At 34.8% G+C, this 20,599-nt stretch overlaps 2 protein-coding genes and 1 long non-coding RNA gene across 5 annotated transcripts; 2 read left to right on the forward strand and 1 right to left on the reverse strand.

Annotated features, from left to right (window-relative positions):
* The first annotated feature begins 2,137 nt into the window (after positions 1-2,137).
* On the forward strand, positions 2,138-6,351 carry LOC106423494 (protein tesmin/TSO1-like CXC 3). Its single transcript, XM_048753253.1, has 8 exons — positions 2,138-3,662; positions 3,784-4,362; positions 4,467-4,771; positions 4,848-4,925; positions 5,032-5,311; positions 5,388-5,454; positions 5,554-5,674; positions 5,764-6,351. Exons 1-8 carry the CDS (start codon positions 3,606-3,608, stop codon positions 6,101-6,103), a joined length of 1,827 nt encoding a protein of 608 aa, XP_048609210.1. The 5' UTR covers positions 2,138-3,605; the 3' UTR covers positions 6,104-6,351.
* A 1,950-nt stretch (positions 6,352-8,301) lies between these two features.
* Positions 8,302-11,385, forward strand: LOC106423441 (CRC domain-containing protein TSO1). Of its 3 annotated transcripts, XM_013864216.3 has the most exons (10): positions 8,302-8,544; positions 8,695-8,855; positions 8,940-9,444; positions 9,538-9,682; positions 9,788-9,995; positions 10,074-10,257; positions 10,344-10,439; positions 10,529-10,595; positions 10,676-10,811; positions 10,873-11,385. In XM_013864216.3, exons 1-10 carry the CDS (start codon positions 8,473-8,475, stop codon positions 11,213-11,215), a joined length of 1,917 nt encoding a protein of 638 aa, XP_013719670.1. In that variant the 5' UTR covers positions 8,302-8,472; the 3' UTR covers positions 11,216-11,385. The 3 variants fall into 3 exon arrangements, with proteins under 3 accessions (XP_013719670.1, XP_013719668.1, XP_013719669.1); XM_013864214.3 differs by having other exon boundaries at positions 9,538-9,995; XM_013864215.3 differs by having other exon boundaries at positions 9,538-9,995; positions 10,906-11,385.
* Positions 11,386-11,913: 528 nt separating this feature from the next.
* LOC106423503 lies at positions 11,914-12,368 on the reverse strand. The gene is made up of 2 exons (XR_001284674.2): positions 12,254-12,368; positions 11,914-12,179 (listed from the first exon to the last, which is right to left on the reverse strand). It is a non-coding gene; the product is annotated as an uncharacterized LOC106423503 (long non-coding RNA).
* Positions 12,369-20,599: the final 8,231 nt, after the last annotated feature.

The following is a 20,599-nucleotide window of genomic DNA, read 5'->3' on the forward strand; positions in this document are numbered from 1 at the left end:
TGTAAGACTGCTTCTCAAGTCTGGTTCTCAAGTCTTGGTTCTATATTTATGTCAATATAAATCTCTTCTCTTCCATGAAGATCGTTACCAAGATCAGGTACGTGGCATAACTCACTCGCTCTTCAGATAACTTCGTAGAGCATTGCTTTTATTTTTGTCATTTTTCAGGGTGTGAATGACAATGGGAAAATGCTTACAAAGCCAACAGGAAACTGTTTCATCCGACAGCAAGAACAAAAAAAAATCATTCCTCTTGGGAGTTAGTCAAGGCTCGATTTGAAGACTGCCCTCAAAGTCTATGCTACGACAATCAACCAACAACACTAAGATCCGGAACTAACAACATGACAACACTAACAAAGCTATAACAGTAGCTCTCGGACCACCAAGTTCATTCCCAAAGTTGGCTAAGCCTAATTACTACCTCCTCCTTAAGAAAGAGCGGTATGTTTGTGATTACCAGGTTTGACTCATCGAAACACTAACGGATCATATGCTTCCAAAACTAGTTTGGGTAAACAATGATAGGTTAGCGATTCCACTGGAAAGAAAAGGAAATTACTTCAGCGGCAAGGCAAAAAGGGGGGGGGGGAGAGCACTAACTTCATCACTATTTATATGTATGTTAATTATACATGGTGCAAGGAGATGACCAAATCTAGAATGTAGCTTGGTGCGTACATAAAGATTTGTTGTTGTTTTGAGAGCCTAGAGCAAAGCTGCCATAATAGAAGTTCTCGTTATCAGTAGGTGTGGTTTCGATCCACCTAGTTTCCCCCCAAACACGGATTCCAAATTATGAGTCTGGTATCGTCCTTAATGCTGCATAACAACAAACCATCGCAATGAAAGATCTCATCTATATCGACTTGTTGCGAATCCTTAAGGAAGAGGCCAAGTGGGCTCTTAAACTCTATAGCCGGAGAAGCAACGTTGAGATTGACGTCCAATGAACAAATCCTATAGTCGTATAACATGATAATCCGAGACTGCGTTGGAGCTTTACGAAAGTGCTTCTCCCTGAATATTCCGTCTTTGAATAAATCGTTCCATAGTTTGCAAGTTGATCGTAGTCGTTTCCAAGATGCGGCTAGAACCTAGAGAGTATTTCCTCTATCAGATCCTGCGAGATATCAGATATCATCATCGTTTCTCCTGTGATTTCAAGGCCAAAGGAAAACTACTCAAAGACTTTCGAAGTAGCAATTAGGATTTAAATTTCTTTTACCATGAACCAGTTTTTTTTTTATATAGACACGCAAAGAAACAGTTTCCCTTTTAACTTTTCTTTCTTTTTTTCAGTAAGACCATGATTAATGCAAGTCTTTTAGGATGAAATTCTTAGCTCAATATAAGAAATGTCTCTTAGTTTTAACTAAGAAAAACTAAGAACCGTCATAAAGAGACATTTTTTAGTTTTTCTTAGTTAAAAGCTAAGTGACGTCTCTTATATTACGCTAAAAATCTCACCCTAAAGACTATGTTTATTAGTTTTACTTTACTTTTTAGGCTTCCTTTACTTCGAACTTTTTCCCCTTTAATGTACTCAAAAAAGGAAACGAAGTATATAGTCCTCTAATATTTGTATTTGATCAAAAATGAAAATAGTCTTAGTGAATTGTGGGATTGTTTTTTTAAATGATGTTTAAAATTTATTTTATCATATCTAGCTACCTCTATGTACAGTAAAAACTCTATAAATAAATAATATTAGGACTATGATACTTTATTAATTTATAGAGTTATTAATTTACAAAAAAATTACTTTTTATTATTTAAATTCTTTGAAATTTATTATTCATATCACTTTTATTTTATTATTTAGTGTATATAAAATATATTTCATAGAATTTAAATGCGATTTTAGATATAATTTTACTAAGTCTCATAAAAATAAATTAAGTGTTAGGAAAATATAAAGATAATTTTACTATGAATATAAAACAAACAATATAATGATTTATTTGTATTATATAAAATGTATACATATAAATTATTAAGTTATAAATTTAATGGAACTATATATTTACATAAAATTTTCTAAAAAAATATTATTTTATTATCTTATCGACTTGTGTCATATTTTGAACCGGTCTAACTTGAAACTATTTTTTTTTTATAAATTATATTGTATACTGCGTAAATGAAAATAGACGTATTCTAGTAAAATACTTGGTAAATAAACATATCAGTCCACAACTGAGCCAGCAAATAAAATATTCCATTGATACACTACTGGTACACTTACTATCAGTTGATGATAATAAATTGATGTTTGTTTGCTCATCAGAGCGATCCATCTAGATGAAGCTGCAATTTGATTTAAACTATATAGTATCACATTTATAGTATCACATCGATCAATAATGAAGGATGAGAATTTTGTTTTCTCCAAATATGTAGAAAACTAAGTTTGGGTAAGCAACTATGTTCTTTTTTTCGTTATTGATAGTCCAGTGGTGCTTGAGGGAAATAAATTCAATACGGCGAATCCTGGTTCGAACCCCGCTGGCCACACGAATATGGGCTATTGTTTTCGGCTCATTTGAATGCCCATTAGAGAATCTATCCGTAGGCTATACCTCCACCCGGGGAATTAGATATGTGTTTTTAATAGATCCGGATTTAACCCTTATTTTTTTCAAAAAAAACATTAAGTGTTTATATAAGGTTTGGATAGTATGGATTTTCATCGATATATTATTATTCTATGCAATTTAAGAGGGTTGATTTTCTCGAATGTTACATTAACAAGATTTTCACAACTACTACGAATAGTTGACCAATCAATTTTCAATTTAAGTGTCATGATTACTCATTAGTTCTTTCTCTTGATTAACAGATTTACCGTATTAATTATAAATCCCCAGGTTAAAAGCATAGTAAGTTTTACTAATCCGTAACGTATTCCCTTCCGCTCAGTTTTCCAACGTGTACTCTGCCAATCTGTTATTTATGGACCTGAAGTTTTTTGATGAGAATTCGACCAAAAAGAGTTTTTTTTTTAATGAGAAACATGGTATAACAGCGGAATGTTTAACTAAACTATAAAATAATATAACATTTGTAAAATGAAAATTTATGAAATAATATTTTACAGGGATAAATTTTGTGGAATATCGCGTTTGAAATTATCTAAATAAAATTTTATTATATTTAGATTTTATTGGATTTATTTTAAAAAATTAAAATATTTATAATTGAGATGATTACTATAAAAGAACATAAAAATGACAAATGATGTGATAAACCCAAATTCCATATGAATCTTACCAAATCATTGTTGATATGATCATTTCATTGCAAATAAAAACAGAAAAAATCAAGGAATGAACGGCAATTTACACTTGCTGTTACTTATTTTTATCCTCCAAAACAATGTAAAAAGAAAAAAGAAAATCAAGCAAAGATTAAGGTGAAGTCAGTTACTTTGTTGGGGGATAAATAGCAACTTTTGTAGTTGTGTGTGACCTCTGTTGGACTTGGTTTGGACTATTCCTCATCATCTTCCTGCCTCTCTCTCTCCCCTCTAGTAGAGAGAAAAAAAGTGCAGAAACCATATAAGAGAGTGCATGCAGAAACGATGAGCGATTGATTGTTTAGAAATGGAGACGCCGCAAAAAACTATAATCCAGAATGGGACTCCAGTTTCTAAACTCAAAGTCAAGCTTTCCTGCTTTTGTTTTGTTTTGTTTTTGTCAATACTAAAAAATTATGTTTATGTGATGCATTGTTTATTTTTTTGTGTGTTTCTGACATCAAAGTTTATGTGAGGAGATGCAGAACTCTCCAGTGTTCAACTACATAAACAACCTATCTCCAATCAAACCTGTCAGATTAATCCCAATCGCTCAAACCTTTGGCTCTCTCAGTCCTTCTGTCTACACTCCCCCTCACAAAGGATCTCGTTTCAAAAGGTCATTACTCAAAAGTTACCTCCTCTTCTCTTCTTCCTCCTCTCTTCTTATTTGGAATATGTTTTCGTTTTGCAGTCATACTTACTTCTCCGACCCTTCCAAAGAGTTAGTAGAAGAAGCTTTACTTGAAACCATACCGCCAGAAATACTCAAGAATGACTGCATATCTACTCCTCCTCGTAGAGCTGCTGCCAATGATGGTTCTTGCGGAGATGGTGAGACAGATCTGCAGAGAATGTGTGACGGCAATGTCAAGCGGAAAAGTGATACTCCAGACTGGGAAACTCAGTTTCCGGATACTCCTGAAATGTTGATTTATGATACACTGAATGATTCGGAGGCTGATAGATGCTTCTTGCCGGCATCATCAGACTCCAAAAGACGTTCATGTGGCGGTACAAAGCCAAGACTGGAGCCTGTTTCAAACAGCAAAGAGTTGGCAGATGTGAGTAAGAAAAATTGAGAATATTACTTAAAGCTTTGGTTCTTGATTGATCATTATTTCTCTGAAATTATTCTCTTTCGTGTGTGTCTGTGTGTGTGTGACAGTCTCTTCACCGTGGAGTAAGAAGACGCCTTCTAGACTTTGAGATGCCTTACAAGCAAACGTCAGAAAAATCTTCATCGAGTTGTGTAGTACCACCTAGCACTGTTCTGCATCTTAACGCCTTTGCAATGTCCTTTAAGGACATCAATGTTGGTAATGAGTACTCATTATCCGGAAACATTAAAGCCGGTTTGCAAAAATTTGAAAATGAAACCGGGGAAGCTGCAGGACAAAGTGTAGTAGAAGAGGTTCAAAAGTCTTCTTTAGCTTTAGTAGAAATGAATCAAAGCAGTCCAAAGAAAAAAAGGTATGTCTTTACATAAGACTTGGACAAAAAGATTTATAGTAAAAGCTTAACCATCTTTTGGCACTAAAACGTGCAGACTTAAGTCTGGACAAGCAGGAGAAGGAGAGTCAGCATGTAAACGGTGCCACTGCAAGAAATCCAAATGTTTGAAACTGTAAGCTGAATTTATATCCCAAATCCTCTTTAATCTTTATTAGCTTGCTTGAAGTAGCTTTAAATATCTTGTTATTAAATCTCTTTTGAATGTTTCTCTGCTGCAGTTACTGTGAATGCTTTGCTGCTGGAGTTTATTGCCTAGAGTCATGTTCATGTGTAGATTGCTACAACAAACCAATCCATGAAGACATTGTTTTAGCTACTCGCAAACAGATTGAATCCCGGAATCCAATTGCCTTTGCTCCTAAAGTCATTAGAAATACTGATTCTTCCATCATGGAAGCTGGTGTTGATGCAAGCAAAACTCCAGCGTCAGTGCGGCACAAAAGAGGTTGCAACTGCAGGAAATCAAACTGTGTGAAGAAATATTGTGAATGCTATCAGGTATCATCATTAAAACTCCATGTCATATCTTTGTAAGAATTGATTCTGATACATTTGTCACTAATGATCATAATAGAGTGGAGTTGGTTGTTCCATAAACTGTAGATGTGAAGGATGTAAGAATGCATTTGGCAAAAAAGATGGTTAGTCTTTTTGTTCTATCCTTCATAACTTTGTTGTATGTATCTCAAGTCTCTTGGTCTTTTTATTTGACATGGTTACAAATTTCATAATCTCTGCAGTGTCTTCATTTGTTGGCATGGATATCAAACAAGATGATGTCAGCGAAACATGGAAAACACAACAGAACAACGAGTTGGTTAGGTATGTTCCACTTCCACCTTCAACACCAATGCTATTAAGGTAAGAAGAACAATCTTAAAAACAATCATTGTGTGGTGATTTAGACAGCTCCTGATTTTTCTCTATTTAACCTTTGTTTTCTTATTCAGACAACCATTGGCTCAACTTCCCATCTCATCCAACAACATGCTGCTTCCTCAACAGTCTCAGCATCTTCATGGAGCTTCTGGATCTTCCTTGTACGAGAGCCAATCTTTCAGAAAACAAGGCACGAGTTTGTTGTCCCATTCAAGGACTGAGAAAATCATAGAGGATATTGAGAATCTAATCCAGTCCCCGATAACTAACATCAATGCAGTGTCTCCCAACAGCAAAAGGGTTTCTCTGCCTCATCTTGATTCACCAGAGTTGACTCCAAGGAGAAGAAATGGTGAGAGGAAACTGTTACTGTCAATTCCAACTTTTCCTTCTTTCGCTCCACACCATTAAAAATGTTCTTTGAAACTGTTTTTGATGTCAACATCTAGTTGGCTGTTTAACCTCACACAGCAACAACATACACAAAACGTTTCTAGTAGTTTAGTGATAGCAAATTTCGTTTGGTTCTCCAAAGATTGTTTAGTTTATCCTTTACAACAGATGTTAAGTAGTTTTGATTGGTTTGATTTAGCAAAGGTTGTTTAATTTCCAAAGGTTATTTAATCCTCTATATATTATTTGTTAAACATTACGACTTTTTTTTGTAACCACGTGTCATAATTTTTGTATAATGTTTGTTAAACATTACAACTTCTTTTTAAAAATCACTAGGATGATTTTTAGAATTATTAGAGAAATAGGTTGGTCCATCTAATTATATAATAAGCTTTTTATTAAACTAACCATAAATTCATTATTAATGTCATTTATTATTTCCTTAAATAAAGATTACGGAATTATCTAATGCGGCTAAAGTATATATGACAATTAATGATTTTGAATAATAAAGGTCTGATAAAAAAAATAATGTATCTTATCAAATTTGTTTAATTTTAAACTATTAAAATAATTTTAAAAAATCACAATAACCATATTATAAAAATTTAGATTTTTCTGTATATGTTATATTTTGAATTTTAAAAAACGACTATAAATTAGTAAAACTGTTAAAAGTCTCACATTCAAATTTTACGATCTATGGTTTAAAATTTGTGTTATGACAAAATACAAATGATTACAAAATCATATAAGTAAAAGTCTAATTTAATTAATCATTAAGATTTAAAATATATATGTATATATATCATTCTAAATTAAACTATAAACCATATTGAATAAATAAATATTTTAGTTTCAAAATTTACTTTGAATAATTTTTTTTGATAAAAGTTTTGAACTAACATTGATAAATTTTTTTAAATTATAAATTACTAAAATTATTAATCCCACAATGAAAATTTTGTTATCAATAATTTAAAGTTTTTGCTATTAAAGATACACATGATAAAAATAACATATGAGTAGAAAGCATCATTTAATAGACATTAATATTAAAAATATACTATGTATGTTAATATCATTTAAATTTAATTATATATCATATCAAATTTTTAAAAAATTGTTTGGATTAATAAAATTGATTTATACGTTCGCACCAATTTAACTATATATGTAATAGTTATTGACTTTTAATTATTCAATATATATTTATTATCTTATAATATGTAAGAACATAAAATACATACAATAATTTATATATATAATGGGGATGATTGGTTGGGGCTGTAGATGCTCTGGACAGTCAAAATTTAGTGTACAGCTATATATGTCAACCAATCGAGCTTTGCTTTCCTTAAAAATCTCACAGCAAAAAAATCTCTGCAAAATCAAAATATGGCTGTAGAGAGCTTTATTTCCAGAGCAAAAAATTAGTGCTTTAGAAATCTACAGCAAGGAAAACTACAGCAAATAAATCTACAAATTAAATTCTACAGCAAAAAATATAAAGGTACAGCACTTACCAATCATCCCCAATATTTATTCCGCGCAAAGCGCAGATCTTAGCTAGTTTAACTTATTTGATTTAGCAATTTTCGACTGGTTTTAAATATATTTATATGTACTATCACACATTGTAAATGGAAAATTAATATTTTCTATGAACAATGAAGAAATTATATTTTATAGCGGAAAGTTATGTGTTTCCAAACTGTTCTAAATCCACTGTACACAGTATTTTTGAAATTATATTTTGAAGAATTAGGCAGACAAATCTTAAAATAAACTCTTGAGCAAACAACCTTTACACCATTTCCATGCTAGCCAAATCTGTAAAATTTTATAGTTAAACTATTTTATAAATTTCCAATAATTTTTTTTATATAATATTGTTATTATCTATTTAAAATGTGACTATTCTAAATACTTACATACATAATATCCAAATTATTTGACTCTTACATCATCGAAGTAAAATTTATTAGATAATTATTATTTATACAAAATAGTATGGTAGCACCAAAAACCAGAAACACAAACACAAGAAAACTAGTATAAAAGTCCATGTTTTTAATATGATCAACCGAAATTCAAGTAAATAAATTTCTTGCCCCTCAATGTGTAAGGGATGATGGGCCAAAGTGGAGCGTAAAGATCCAAAAGTCAATAATTAAAAAAAAAAAAAAAAAAAAAAAAAAGAGTGACGTCGTTTAGTGGACTTGTATAACATTTTTCTTTTTCTTTTGTCCACTGTGGTCCATCTTCTTCAACACTGTTTCCGCACAGGCGCGGTCTTTTTGTTCGAAATGCATCAAATAACCCTAGCTTAGATTGTCTCTGTCTGCTTTGACGCAATGTTTATGTAAATAGCTGCGTGGAAAATGGACAATGAGAATTCTCAGAAGGAGCCTGCCTCCAAGATCGAAACCCCAACTCCAAAATCCAAATTCGAGGTTTCTTTTCTCTTCAATTTATTCGAGCTCAGTGTGAAATTAACCAAACTTGTTCTGAAGTGTATGTTGTGGTCTGCAAATTGATCTCCTCTAGATTTTTAGTTTTTTTTTTTTGATTCCAAGTTTTGAACTTGACTCTGAATGCTGCAGGACTCTCCAGTGTTCAACTTCATTAACAATCTCTCTCCCTTTGAGCCAGTCAAATCCTTCTCCAGTGCTCAGACGTTTAGCTCTCTCAGTTTCACATCCCCTCCTCCTGTCTTCGCCTCTCCCCACCCCAATTTCCACCGAGAGTCCAGATTCTTCAGATGGTAAATAATAAAGTCAACATTCTCTTCTATTTTTTCTGTTTTTTTTCTTCAGTATATGTAACAGTTGTGTATCTTTCGTTGCAGTCAGCACTCTGTTGATCGTTCAAAGGCCTTAGGAGATGGATCTGTTTCTAAAGAAGACCGTGAGGTGGATCTAAACAAAGATGCTACTCTGGAAGATGATGAAGAAGAAGACACTGAAACTTCTTGTGAGCTGCCACAGATCCTCAGCTCTGACGGCCAAAGTCCTCCTCATCACGGTGAAGATATTGTCACCCAAACACTCCTACCTCCATCTGATCCTCCTTTAGGAGAAGACAACAATGGCTCGTCTATGAATAGACTCCAGAAGATTCCTGATTCTCAGGAAGAAGAGAATGGCACTCCTGACTCTAGACGTTTGATGGCAGATGCAGCAGCTGAGCTTCTAGTGTTTCGGTCTCCCAATGACTCAGAGGCTTTTACATGCCTTGTTGATAAAATATCTAGCTCTGAGAGACGTTTCTTCGCTGGTGTCAAGCACCATGATATCATTCCAGCCAATGGATCAAGCAATGATAATGAGCCTTTAGCAGTAGTTCCCAATCAGGTGAAAAATACATTTCAAAGTTCATATGTTTTCTTGATTAATCACCGTCTCTAAAAATAGTTATTTTCGTGTGCTGTGTTTGTCTGTGGTAAGCTTGTCTCTAACGTGCACCGTGGTAGCATGCGAAGACGCTGTCTAGACTTTGAGGTGCCAGGGAAGCGGAAGAAGGATGACGATCAGCAAACTGTGTGTGACAACAATAAGCCAGAATCTTCTTCCTCCAAATGTGTTGTTCCTGGTATTGGTCTCCATCTAAACGCCATTGCAATGGCCTCAAGTAACACTAAGATCAGCATCACGCATGAGTATTCATCATCTGAAGAGGTTCAAAACACTTTCTCAGGCTCTATCACTCCGGTTCACTCCCAAGACACCGTGCCAGAAACTTTGGACCAAGCAGAGAGCCAGCCTGGGGAAGAAGCTCCCAAAGCATTGGTGTTCGAAGAGTTGATTCCGGACAGCTTTCAGAAAAAGAAGCAAGTTCTTGAAGGTGGAGAGGGAGAGTCATCATGTAAGAGATGCAACTGCAAAAAGTCAAAGTGTTTGAAGCTGTAAGCTGTATACTCTCTTAGCTCCTCTTTAAATTGGCTTGAAGTAGTTAACTGTTTTCTTTTCTTTTCTGTCTGCAGTTACTGTGAATGCTTTGCTGCTGGGGTTTATTGCATAGAGCCATGCTCATGTGTTGATTGCTTCAACAAACCTATCCATGAAGACACTGTCTTGGCCACCCGTAAACAGATTGAGTCCAGAAATCCACTTGCGTTTGCTCCTAAAGTCATCAGAAACTCTGATTCTTCCATCATGGACACTAGCGTAAGAGCTCTCTACTCCATTTTCTTTTTCCTCTTTCTCTCTCTGTCTTCTATTTATCTGAGGGATGAAATTGTAATCTTGTGCAGGATGATGCAAGTAAAACTCCAGCGTCTGCACGACACAAACGAGGCTGCAACTGCAAGAAGTCAAACTGTCTGAAGAAATACTGTGAATGCTATCAGGTTTTTCTTCCATCCTCTCTATTCATCTGAGTAGGTTATCTTCTTCAATGGTCTGATTCAGATAACTTTGTTCCTGATGATCTTTATAGAGCGGAGTTGGATGTTCCATAAACTGTAGATGTGAAGGATGTAAGAATGCATTCGGAAGAAAAGATGGTTAGTTTCTTTTAGCTTCAGCATTTTCAATAAAAATTTTATCCCAAAGTCTTTATGGTTTGACATGATTACAATCTCAGCGTATTTACATACCATCATGGAGAGCAAACAAGAGGATGATCACGAAACATATGAGAAGAGAACAGAAAAAATCCAACAAAACTCGAAAGAAGTCGAGCAGAACCCACAACCATCAACACCACTGCCACCATACAGGTAAATTTCAAGAGACAAACAAACAAGACAGCTCCTGATTTTGTGTGTGTTTTATTTGTAGAAATTTGGTGGTTCATCAGCCATTTTTGTCTAGGAACAAGCTGCCTCCGACTCAGTTTTTCCTCGGCGCGGGGTCTTCCTCATTTAGAAAGCCAGATTGTGATGTAACACAGTCAATGAATGAGAAGAAGTCGCTTGAAACGGTGACAGAAGACAAAACAGAGATTATGCCTGATATTCTCAACACTTCCCCTATTAAGGCAAACTCTCCCAACAGCAAGAGAGTCTCTCCTGCTCACATTGGCCCCTCGGAACCGGGCTCAATCCTAGGGAAGAGAAGTAATGGCCGGAAGCTGATATTACGGTCTATTCCAGCTTTTCCTTCTCTTAATCCAAATCAGTGAAACAAGAACACCAACTATTTGTAATGTTTGTAAGGTTCTAGCCTATCACCTGTTTCATAACATCAGCAACATGTTCTTGACTTCTTCTTGTAAGATACTTCTGTTTGGGCAGGTAATGTAATATCACAATTCCAGTGTATGAAATGCATCCAAAAATGGATTTTGAGAAATGCTAAGTGGATTGACCTATGTTCCGAATATGTTAATTAAGTTCCTCTTATCTTTTTGATGTCAGATATTTTTTTCCAACATCCTCGTTTGAGATAATGGTTTTTAATCATTAATCTCGACATAATTCATCATATCTATTATGAAATAATGTTATTTTCTAATTATCTCATTGGAATTGAGCTTTCTTTCGAGTTATCAATTGGTGGATAATCAACTCTAATACCATGTTAAGAAACCTAGACATGTATAAAGGTTTTCTTGTGTTATTAAGGTTGGAGGCTCAACCTCTATACATCTTGATACCATGGGCTCAGTTACAAAGATACATTACATCAAGATTTTGCACTGTTTTTTTTTGTTATCAAAGCGCTGATAGGCTGTTAAAGAGGTTGGCCACTAACCCATCTCTTGAAACATAAAGTAGTTCTCATCTGGTTTACACTCTATCGTGTGCCCGCCGCCCTATAAACCAAACCAACAAAAAATGAGAAACTCTCCCACCTATAAATTTTTCATTTAGGTAATAAGAAAAACGTAAACTTGCTTTCACAGTGTCAAATGTCAGCTTATTGGCATAAGTTCTTGTGTATCTACAATGAAAACAAATTGATGATCTTCACATATATGTTTTTTTTTGAAACTACTACACATGTTTCTGTGATGAAAATGACAAAATACAGCAGCGACTTGATTGTGAACCATCCATGGCCTCCAGTGGTCAATAATGGAATAGTTTAGTGATCTTATCCAGTCTTGAGTTGCAAGGAAAGGGACAAGCATGTCGTGATCACCACTGTTTCACCAGAAACATCATGCCAATGAAAACCTTAACAGAAGATTAAAGAATAGTTGTTGTAGACGACCGACCTGAAGATGAGAGATCAATATCCTTGGACGCTGTTATTCTTATGGTATGGTATGCTGCTTTTAATGTCATAGTTTCCCTATAACATGTTCTTACTCTGCCTCACCAACACCTATGTACCGGAATGACATAAGTCCAAAAAAAATCAGAACATAGATTCATTCATTATTTTTATAAGACTAGTGTGGAAATGAGATGGTGATGCCTGATAAGGATGGACAGAACCCGGTTTCGAGCTCGAAAGGAAGAGGGCCTCGGAAACCAGGAAGATATCTGACGGTAGATCCTTCTGAATAAGCATGCAAAATCAACACAAGGGGAAGAAGCAACAACAACTTGTTAACCATTGTTTTCTCTGAGTCTGAGTTTTTTTTTTAATTATTATTTTGGTTTAGAGTTTATGGCACGTGGGACGCAAACATCTTTAATTTAATAGACGTCCAGGGACAGATGCCGCTGGAGTAAGCATACTTGTCTCATTTTGATTGAGAACCAAGTAAAGGAATTTGGGCTGGGTACTCTTGGGTTTTAACTTATTTGGGCTTGGCACTTTATGGTGTTTTAAGATAGCCGTAATGCGGTAATCAATTTCGAGATCAACCATAGATGCATGTCCGGAACTCATATCATGTGCTTTGGCTTCGGACAATACTTGTTTCACTATGTCCCCTCTTTATGGTGGTTTTGATGGTGTAGTTGAAGCTTCTCTTCTAGGCAAACCTCTATATTGGTTTTTGTTGCATGTGGTTTCTTGTCAGTTTTGAGGCATTGAATTATCTTTCTATTGTTTCATGCTTTGTTTTTTGGTCTTAGATTCAATTTTCGCATGTAGAGGTGGTAGAGCTTTAGATTTCCCTTTTTGGATTTTGATTCCCTTGGTTGGACTAAATTTCTCGTCTTGGTTAAGTATCCTTTCTTTAACTCGAAAGCGAGCTTTTATTTGGTTTTTTTTAATAGATATTTGTTGTCAACTTCAGTGTTTGATGAATTTCTCTGTCTTGAAGTTATATGGTATTTGCGGGTCTCGTTCATTCATCATTTTTGAACATGTGTAATCGATCATGTACATCTGTCGCAAATATGAGAAGTGGGTTCGTCTTTACGGAGGATGCCAGGTTTTGTTGTTCGAGTTATCACCAATTGTGTTGACACCCGTCTTCCTTTGTTCAAGTTGTGCGGGAAGTCCTTTTGATCATACGAAAGACTCGAATCAAAGCTGTGAATAGTGAAGTGTCTCAATGTGTCATCATCAACCTTTGCATCTCTGCTTTGTAGGTTCAGAGTTGACCATTATTCATTCTTTGTGGTTTATGTTTGTCTAACTTTCCGTACTATTTCTCTGTTTTTATTAAGGGTGGAAAAATATCCAGAAATTTAATTTGATCAGGTTATTTGTTTCGATTTAAAACGAAATTTGAATATTCATAATTTATGGATAAAATCAAATAATCATATTATATATTCGTTAAAAGAATGAAAACACAAATATTAAAATTTTAAAAGATGAATATCCGATTCAATCCAACATAAGTATATATATGCAATATAGATAATTATATATATTATAATTATTTTTACCTATATAAAATTTATAATGCTCTTATTTGATAACATTATTGTTTAGTTATTAAAATTTTAAAAGATGATATTTTATATTTTTATAATGAGATATTTTTCTTTCATTAAATTTTAGTTTTAAATTTTATTTTAAATTTTTTGTAAATCGAATTAACTATCCGATTAAAAATACATATATTACTGGATTTTTAGGCACCAAAATATAGACGGGTGACAAAGTAAATTAAATTATAAAATTATCTATCGGGACAAATAAAATGAATCACAAATACTTTTAAAAATCGAATACCAATTTGTGTCTAACCCTAGGTATGATATTAAAAGACTACAAAAGAAAAATAGGAGAAGGAGCATAAATATCTTTACTTTTCAAAAAAAATTAGGGAAAATTGTTTTTTTAGAGCAAAAAAATGATAACTATGTTCTTTTAGACTAATATCTATTTTGTGTCATTTTTATCTATAATACCCTTTAATATTTTTGAAAATAAATTGAATAAAAAGTTTTACAGACAGAAAAAATTGGAAAAATAGTAACTATTGATAAAATACATATATGAACTTAGTGGTATTTTTTCAGTTCTAAAAATGTTTAAATCATAATTTTCAGATTCTGTTCTAAACGAAGTAGAAAACGAAATACATTTTTTTCATTGAATCTACAATGTTTAGAATATGTTATCTACGTAAATAAGAGTATTCTAAAAATATTTAGAATACACATTCCGCGCATAACCTACCGATCTAAAATCTTTAGAAATCAAAATCTACACATTAATATAAATCTAAAACACGTAGAAACCGACTTCTACAGATTTACTGTAAATCTAAAACATGTAGAAATCAAAATCTACACATTACTATAATTCTAAAAACCTGTAGAAACCGATTTCTACAAATTAGTTGTATTCTACGGATAAAAAATCAGTTCCTAGAAATATGGAAACAAAATATTTGAGAATATTCACTTTCATATTTTGAAAAAATCGGTTTAAAAGAAAACGAAAAAAAACGTGGTAACTTTCTTCTCACGCCGTCTTCTATATTCTATTGATTGTTCACAAAATTTTCACATTATTTCTACTAAATCAATGTGAAATTGAGTGAGTTAGGGTTTATGAACTTGAAACTTTGATTTTCTCCCCCCTTGTTCGTGAAGGAGATGAGAAATTATGGGTTTTATCCCAAAGAAATCAAGTTTAAAGAGTTGAAATCGTGTTTGGTCGGTTCAAACGAAGTGGGAATCAAACCGGATATCACCGAAGAAAACCAGAAAATCGATTTGGAATACTTACCTGGCACGGGATCGATCGGTCTATAATTCGAGATCAGTCGATCTGTATGAAATCGACCTTTGCTGATCGAGTGAAATAGACTAGGTCGATCATTATGTGCTCCGCGTTTTTTTTGTTCTGCATAATGATCAGGATCGATCGATCCGTTCGACTTTGTAATTTCGGATCGATCGATCCCGCTTGATCGAATCCATTATTTATTATATTTAAAAAATATAATTTTAAGGGCATTATTACCATTTTGAAAATAATTAGCTTAATTGGACATAAAATATATGAGATTAGTGTAAAAAGACATAGTTATCATTTTTTTTGTTTCGAAAAACAATTTTCCCAAAAATTTAAGAGTGAGTCAGCATTTCAACGTTATGTGAAATCTCAAATCAACGAATAGTGGATTGATGATAAAAAAAAATATAAGACACGCGTCGACTTCTAACTCTAAGTGATTAAGTAACCACACTAGAGATAATTAATATTTTTAAAATGTAGCTTAATGAAAAACGAACATGTACTCTGCGGATTTTGGATGCTCACAAGCGTCGTGTTTTATTGTTTCCCAGAGATTTGTAGTCCTCAAATGCCGATTATACATCTAACAATATTAAAAGGAAGATATACTCAATGGAGAGGCATGCCACGTCGTTTAATTAAATCAACCAATTAAAATAGTTTAAACTGTCACGTCACTTTATATTTCACGCACAAAGATTCGTATGTTTAGAAATTTTCGGACCACTTTGCACTACAAGAAAACATCAAGGATTCTGAGGGAAAAAATCGTCGGAATTTCGTCGGAATATCGTTATTCCGACGCAATTCCGACGAAATACGTCGTCGGAAATAATTCCTCGGAATTTCTTTTTTCCTCTGAAATCCCTCGGAATTTTCCGACGGAATTCCGAGGAAATAAATTTCCGAGGAAATTCCGAGGATCCCTTGTTTGTCGGAAAAGTCCTCGGAATATACCGAGGTAGAACTTCGTCGGGATAATTCCTCGGAAGTTCATCGATCGATGCGTGTTTGGACATATATACATCGATCGATAGGAGTATACCGACGGACTTTTTCCTCGGTTTATTCCGAGGAACTGTTCCCTCGGTATATTCCGAGGGATCCGTTCCTCGGAATTTTCCGAGGGAGTTGTCCCTCGGAAAATTCCGAGGGAAATGTCCCTCGCTATATTTTTTTAAAAAAACGGATCGATCGATGCGTTTTTGTTCAAAAACGCATCGATCGATGTAGTGAAAAATATAATTAATTTCCTCGAAATGTAAAAAATATTAATTTTTTTGAAAAAATAAAATTTCTGAAATTTAAATTCGAAAATATGAAATTAAAAGTAAAATTGAAATCATACTAATTAATATTCAAAGTTTCACAAATAAAAATAAAACATTCCGAGATTGGGGAAAAAAAAACTACGGGTCTGGCACGTCCGGGAACACCTCGTTCGGGTACATCCTCTGCATCATCTCCATCATTTGCTGGTTCAGCCTCCTCTGTGCCTCATAGCCCGCCTGTTGAGCCGCCATCTGGGTCTCCAACAAAGATATTCGATCATCTTTGTCCTTCAACTGAGCCGTAAGTACTTCTGGATCAACAAAGGGCGGTGGTGCAGAAGAAGGAGGAACCGACCGGGTGCGACGACCCAAACCGAACAAACGTCCCTTCTTCTTTGGAACCGACTGAATAGAAAAAAGCCAAATTTAGAAATTTAAACCAAGAAATAAATGAATTGAACTTAAAAAAAAAGAACTTACGGATTCAACGATTTCGTTGATTCGAAACCGGGACAAGTTGGTCGAAGCCGTCGAAGCGTCATCCTCGGTTTGAAGCTGAGACACTTCGTCTACCACCTGAGTTTGGACCAGGTCGACCACGTCCCTCACAAGACCGTCATCAATCTGGCCGGTCTTCTTGTTGGTATACGCCCTCCTCATTAGGGCGAGATCATCGACCGGCTCGCCATCATTTTCTTCCGCCTTGAAAAAAAACATAAAATTAAAGAAACATTAGAAATTAGAAGAAATGCACAATAAATTTAAATTCTGAAACTCAAATAATTGAAGAAAAAGCGGTTGAACTTACCATGCGATCTCCGAGAGTGGCAATAGATTGAGCACCCAAGTTATGCTTGTAGATGCCCTTCCCTTTACGGTCGCTCCTGCGGTTGGTGGAGTTGGTGGAAGAAGTTTCTTTCGTCTCCTCCTTATCCCAATGCGCACACAACTCCTTCCAGACCGTATCGTTCATCGACTTTGGGACCTTTTAATTAAAAAAAAAAGAAAAAGTTTAATAAATTAAAAAATAGTTTAATAAATTAAAAAATTGTTTAATAAATTAAATCGAACCTTATTGATTTCCCACTTCTTCTTCCACTCGTGGATCTGCTTCCCATAGTTGTCCATTACTTTATGGACGAAGTGGTGATAGATAAAGAGCGTCTCATCGGAATTCCAGTTGAACTCTTGCTGAAAAAAAAACACAATTAGTAGAAAATTTATATTAAAGATTAAAAATATAAGTAAAAAATTAGAATACTTACCGCAAACTGACGAAACCACAGAACCTGCTTGTCGGTTGGGAAGTGAGTGAAAGTCGGATGTCCACTGTCGAGGGCCGAGTACATCATACGGTTGATCCATGCGCTGATCCCGTTCCCGGATCGGTTGAACCTTATTAAAAGAACAAACGGTTAATAATGAATCCAAATTTAAAGAAAAAAAAATGTTTAATTACCATGTTTGACCCCGTCCATGTGGATACGGAGTGAGATACGGAAGATGGTCACGACCGGGCTGTTGAACCAACTCCGCAACCCTCATCACTCCCGGAGGACCCGGAGGAACAGGAGCGGATGCAGCAGCGGGAGCGAGAGGAGCATGAGCGGGTGCAGCAGAGGGAGATGTATGGTTGGAGCTGTGGGGCGAAGGGGAATCCTGAAAATGGCTGGAATCCCGAGACTGGCTCCCCGTACCACCACGACCACGACGCTGTCGAGGCCGGGTCTGATCATCATGAGACCTGTAAATTAAAAAAATATATTTAATAAATACAGAAATATATAAATTAATTTTTTTTATTAAAAAAAAATCCCAAATAATTTAATCACAGAAAAAGATTTATATATATTAATTTTTTTTAATAAATATATAAAAATAGTTCTAATAAACAAAAATAGTTTTAATAAATAAAAATTGTTTAATAATTAAAATGTTTTGTAAAATCCAAAAAATCGAATTTATATAGAAATTTTTTTTTGTAAAATCCAAAAAATCGAATTTATATAGAAAAATCGTTTTGTAAAATACAAAAATCGATTTTATATACAAAAATCGATTTTATAAATACAAAAAATAAAAAAATTATAAAAAAATTCTAAATCAATTCAACAAAACAAATTATTCAACCAAATCACAATTCTAAACCTATTATACAACCAAATCACAATCCTAACCAATCACCCTAACAAAAATCTATCAAAACTACACAAAAACCTAACAAATAGAACCTAAGAGAGTGGGATAGGGTCCTTACATGATTTGTGTAAGAGAAGAGGGAGATCGCCGGAGATATCGTCGGATTTCAGGGGGAAATCGCCGGAGAGAAAGAGAGGAGTCGCGCAGAGGAAGAAGAGAGAAATGGGGAAGAAGAAGGGGCTCGTGGTTATAAAACCTAGGGTCCGACGGACATTATCCGTCGGAATTCCGTCGGAATTCTAATTTCAATTTTCGCGAAATATTTGCCCGGTAAAATGAAAATATTCCGAGGAAATTCCGACAGATAGTAAAATATCCGTCGGAATTTCCTCGGAATATTCCGAGGAAATACCGAGGAACTAGTGTTTGGGGTTTCAAAACATCAATTTTTTTGCCGTATTTCATTTCTTATACAATTGTAATGCATACCATTGAGGATTCTTTGTATACATGAGCATAAACCATGAAATAACAAATTTCAAAACTAATTGAAAGTATTCCCTTTACCGTTCGTTAAAAGGTATAAGTGTTTCTCTTATGTTGCGAGATTTCGTTCATACAATCGGAAAAGTGTTAATTATACGGTAAGGAACAAATTTTTGACTTCATAATGAACGTAAGACACTTAATAAGGGTTATATAGGTGTTATTCAAACGGCAAAACGTTGTTTTCGGTTTAAAAACCCTATTTCCTCGGAATTTCCTCGGATTATTCCGAGGGAACTCCGACGAAACCCTCTTCTTCCTCGAAATTTCCTCGGAATATTCCGAGGAAATTCCGACGAACTAGTGTTTGGGGTTTCAAAACGTAATTTTTTTTAAAAAAACGCATCGATCGATGCGTTTTTGAACAAAAACAAATCGATCGATTACTAAGATGGCCCGGGCCGTAAGATTGTGATCGATCGATGAGAGTATCCCATCGATCTATCGACAATCTGAATTGTTCCTCGGAATTTCCTCGGAAAATCTTGTATGTTTTTTAAAAATGCATCGATCGATGCGTTATAGAACAAAAACGCATCGATCGATTACTAGGATGGACCGGGCCGTAAGATTGTGATCGATCGATGAGATTAACCCATCGATCTATCGACAATCTGAATTGTTCCTCGGAATTTCATCGGAAAATCTTGTATGTTTTTTTAAAAATGCATCGATCGATGCGTTATAGAACAAAAACGCATCGATCGATTACTAGGATTTACGGGGCCGTAAGATTGTGATCGATCGATGAGAGTAACCCATCGATCTATCGACAATCTGAATTGTTCCTCGGAATTTCGTCGGAAAATCTTGTATGTTTTTTTAAAAATGCATCGATCGATGCGTTATAGAACACAAACGCATCGATCGATTACTAGGATGGACCGGGCCGTAAGATTGTGATCGATCGATGAGAGTATCCCATCGATCGATCGACAATCTGAATTGTTCCTCGGAATTTCCTCGGAAAATCTTGTATGTTTTTTTAAAAACGCATCGATCGATGCGTTATAGAACAAAAACGCATCGATCGATTACCAAGATGGCCCGGGCCGTAAGAATGTGATCGATCGATGCGTTATAGAAACAAAACGCATCGATCGATGCGTGTTCGGAAAACAGAATTATAAGGCAAAACCCGACCTTTTTTGGATCTAAACCTTAGAACTCTCATCCCCTCCGATTTCCCCTATAATTCGCCCCCCCCTTTCTCTCTCTATAATCATCCGATTTGAACAATTTTGGGCTCTATTCCACTTGATTTTTCGAGCTCTACCTGATTCCTACACTCGTCTTCACCCTAAGACAGGTATACTCCGCGAATCTCCACATTCTGAAATCGTGTTCTTGAGCAATTTTTTGGGTTTTGTGAATTTCTTATTTCCGTGTTGATTCCTTGATCAAATATGCATGAAACAGATGTTTAAACATGGAATAGAACACAATTGTCTGTGATCAACGAGTTTGGAACATGATTTGAGATGATTTAGGGATAGAGAATTTTTTTC

The sequence above is a fragment of the Brassica napus genome, chromosome C3 (assembly GCF_020379485.1).
Source record: "Brassica napus cultivar Da-Ae chromosome C3, Da-Ae, whole genome shotgun sequence".
NCBI classification, from domain to species: domain Eukaryota; kingdom Viridiplantae; phylum Streptophyta; class Magnoliopsida; order Brassicales; family Brassicaceae; genus Brassica; species Brassica napus.

Bases quoted from the DNA above. Each gene is read 5' to 3' on its own strand.
- LOC106423441 (XM_013864214.3), top strand. From the start codon at position 8,473: ATGGACAATGAGAATTCTCAGAAGGAGCCTGCCTCCAAGATCGAAACC. The intron at 8,545-8,694 runs GTTTCTTTTCTC...TGAATGCTGCAG, and splicing joins CTCCAAAATCCAAATTCGAG to GACTCTCCAGTGTTCAACTT. The intron at 9,996-10,073 runs GTAAGCTGTATA...TTCTGTCTGCAG, and splicing joins AAGTCAAAGTGTTTGAAGCT to TTACTGTGAATGCTTTGCTG.
- LOC106423494 (XM_048753253.1), top strand. From the start codon at position 3,606: ATGGAGACGCCGCAAAAAACTATAATCCAGAATGGGACTCCAGTTTCT. The intron at 4,772-4,847 runs GTATGTCTTTAC...TAAAACGTGCAG, and splicing joins AGCAGTCCAAAGAAAAAAAG to ACTTAAGTCTGGACAAGCAG. The intron at 5,455-5,553 runs GTTAGTCTTTTT...TAATCTCTGCAG, and splicing joins TGCATTTGGCAAAAAAGATG to TGTCTTCATTTGTTGGCATG.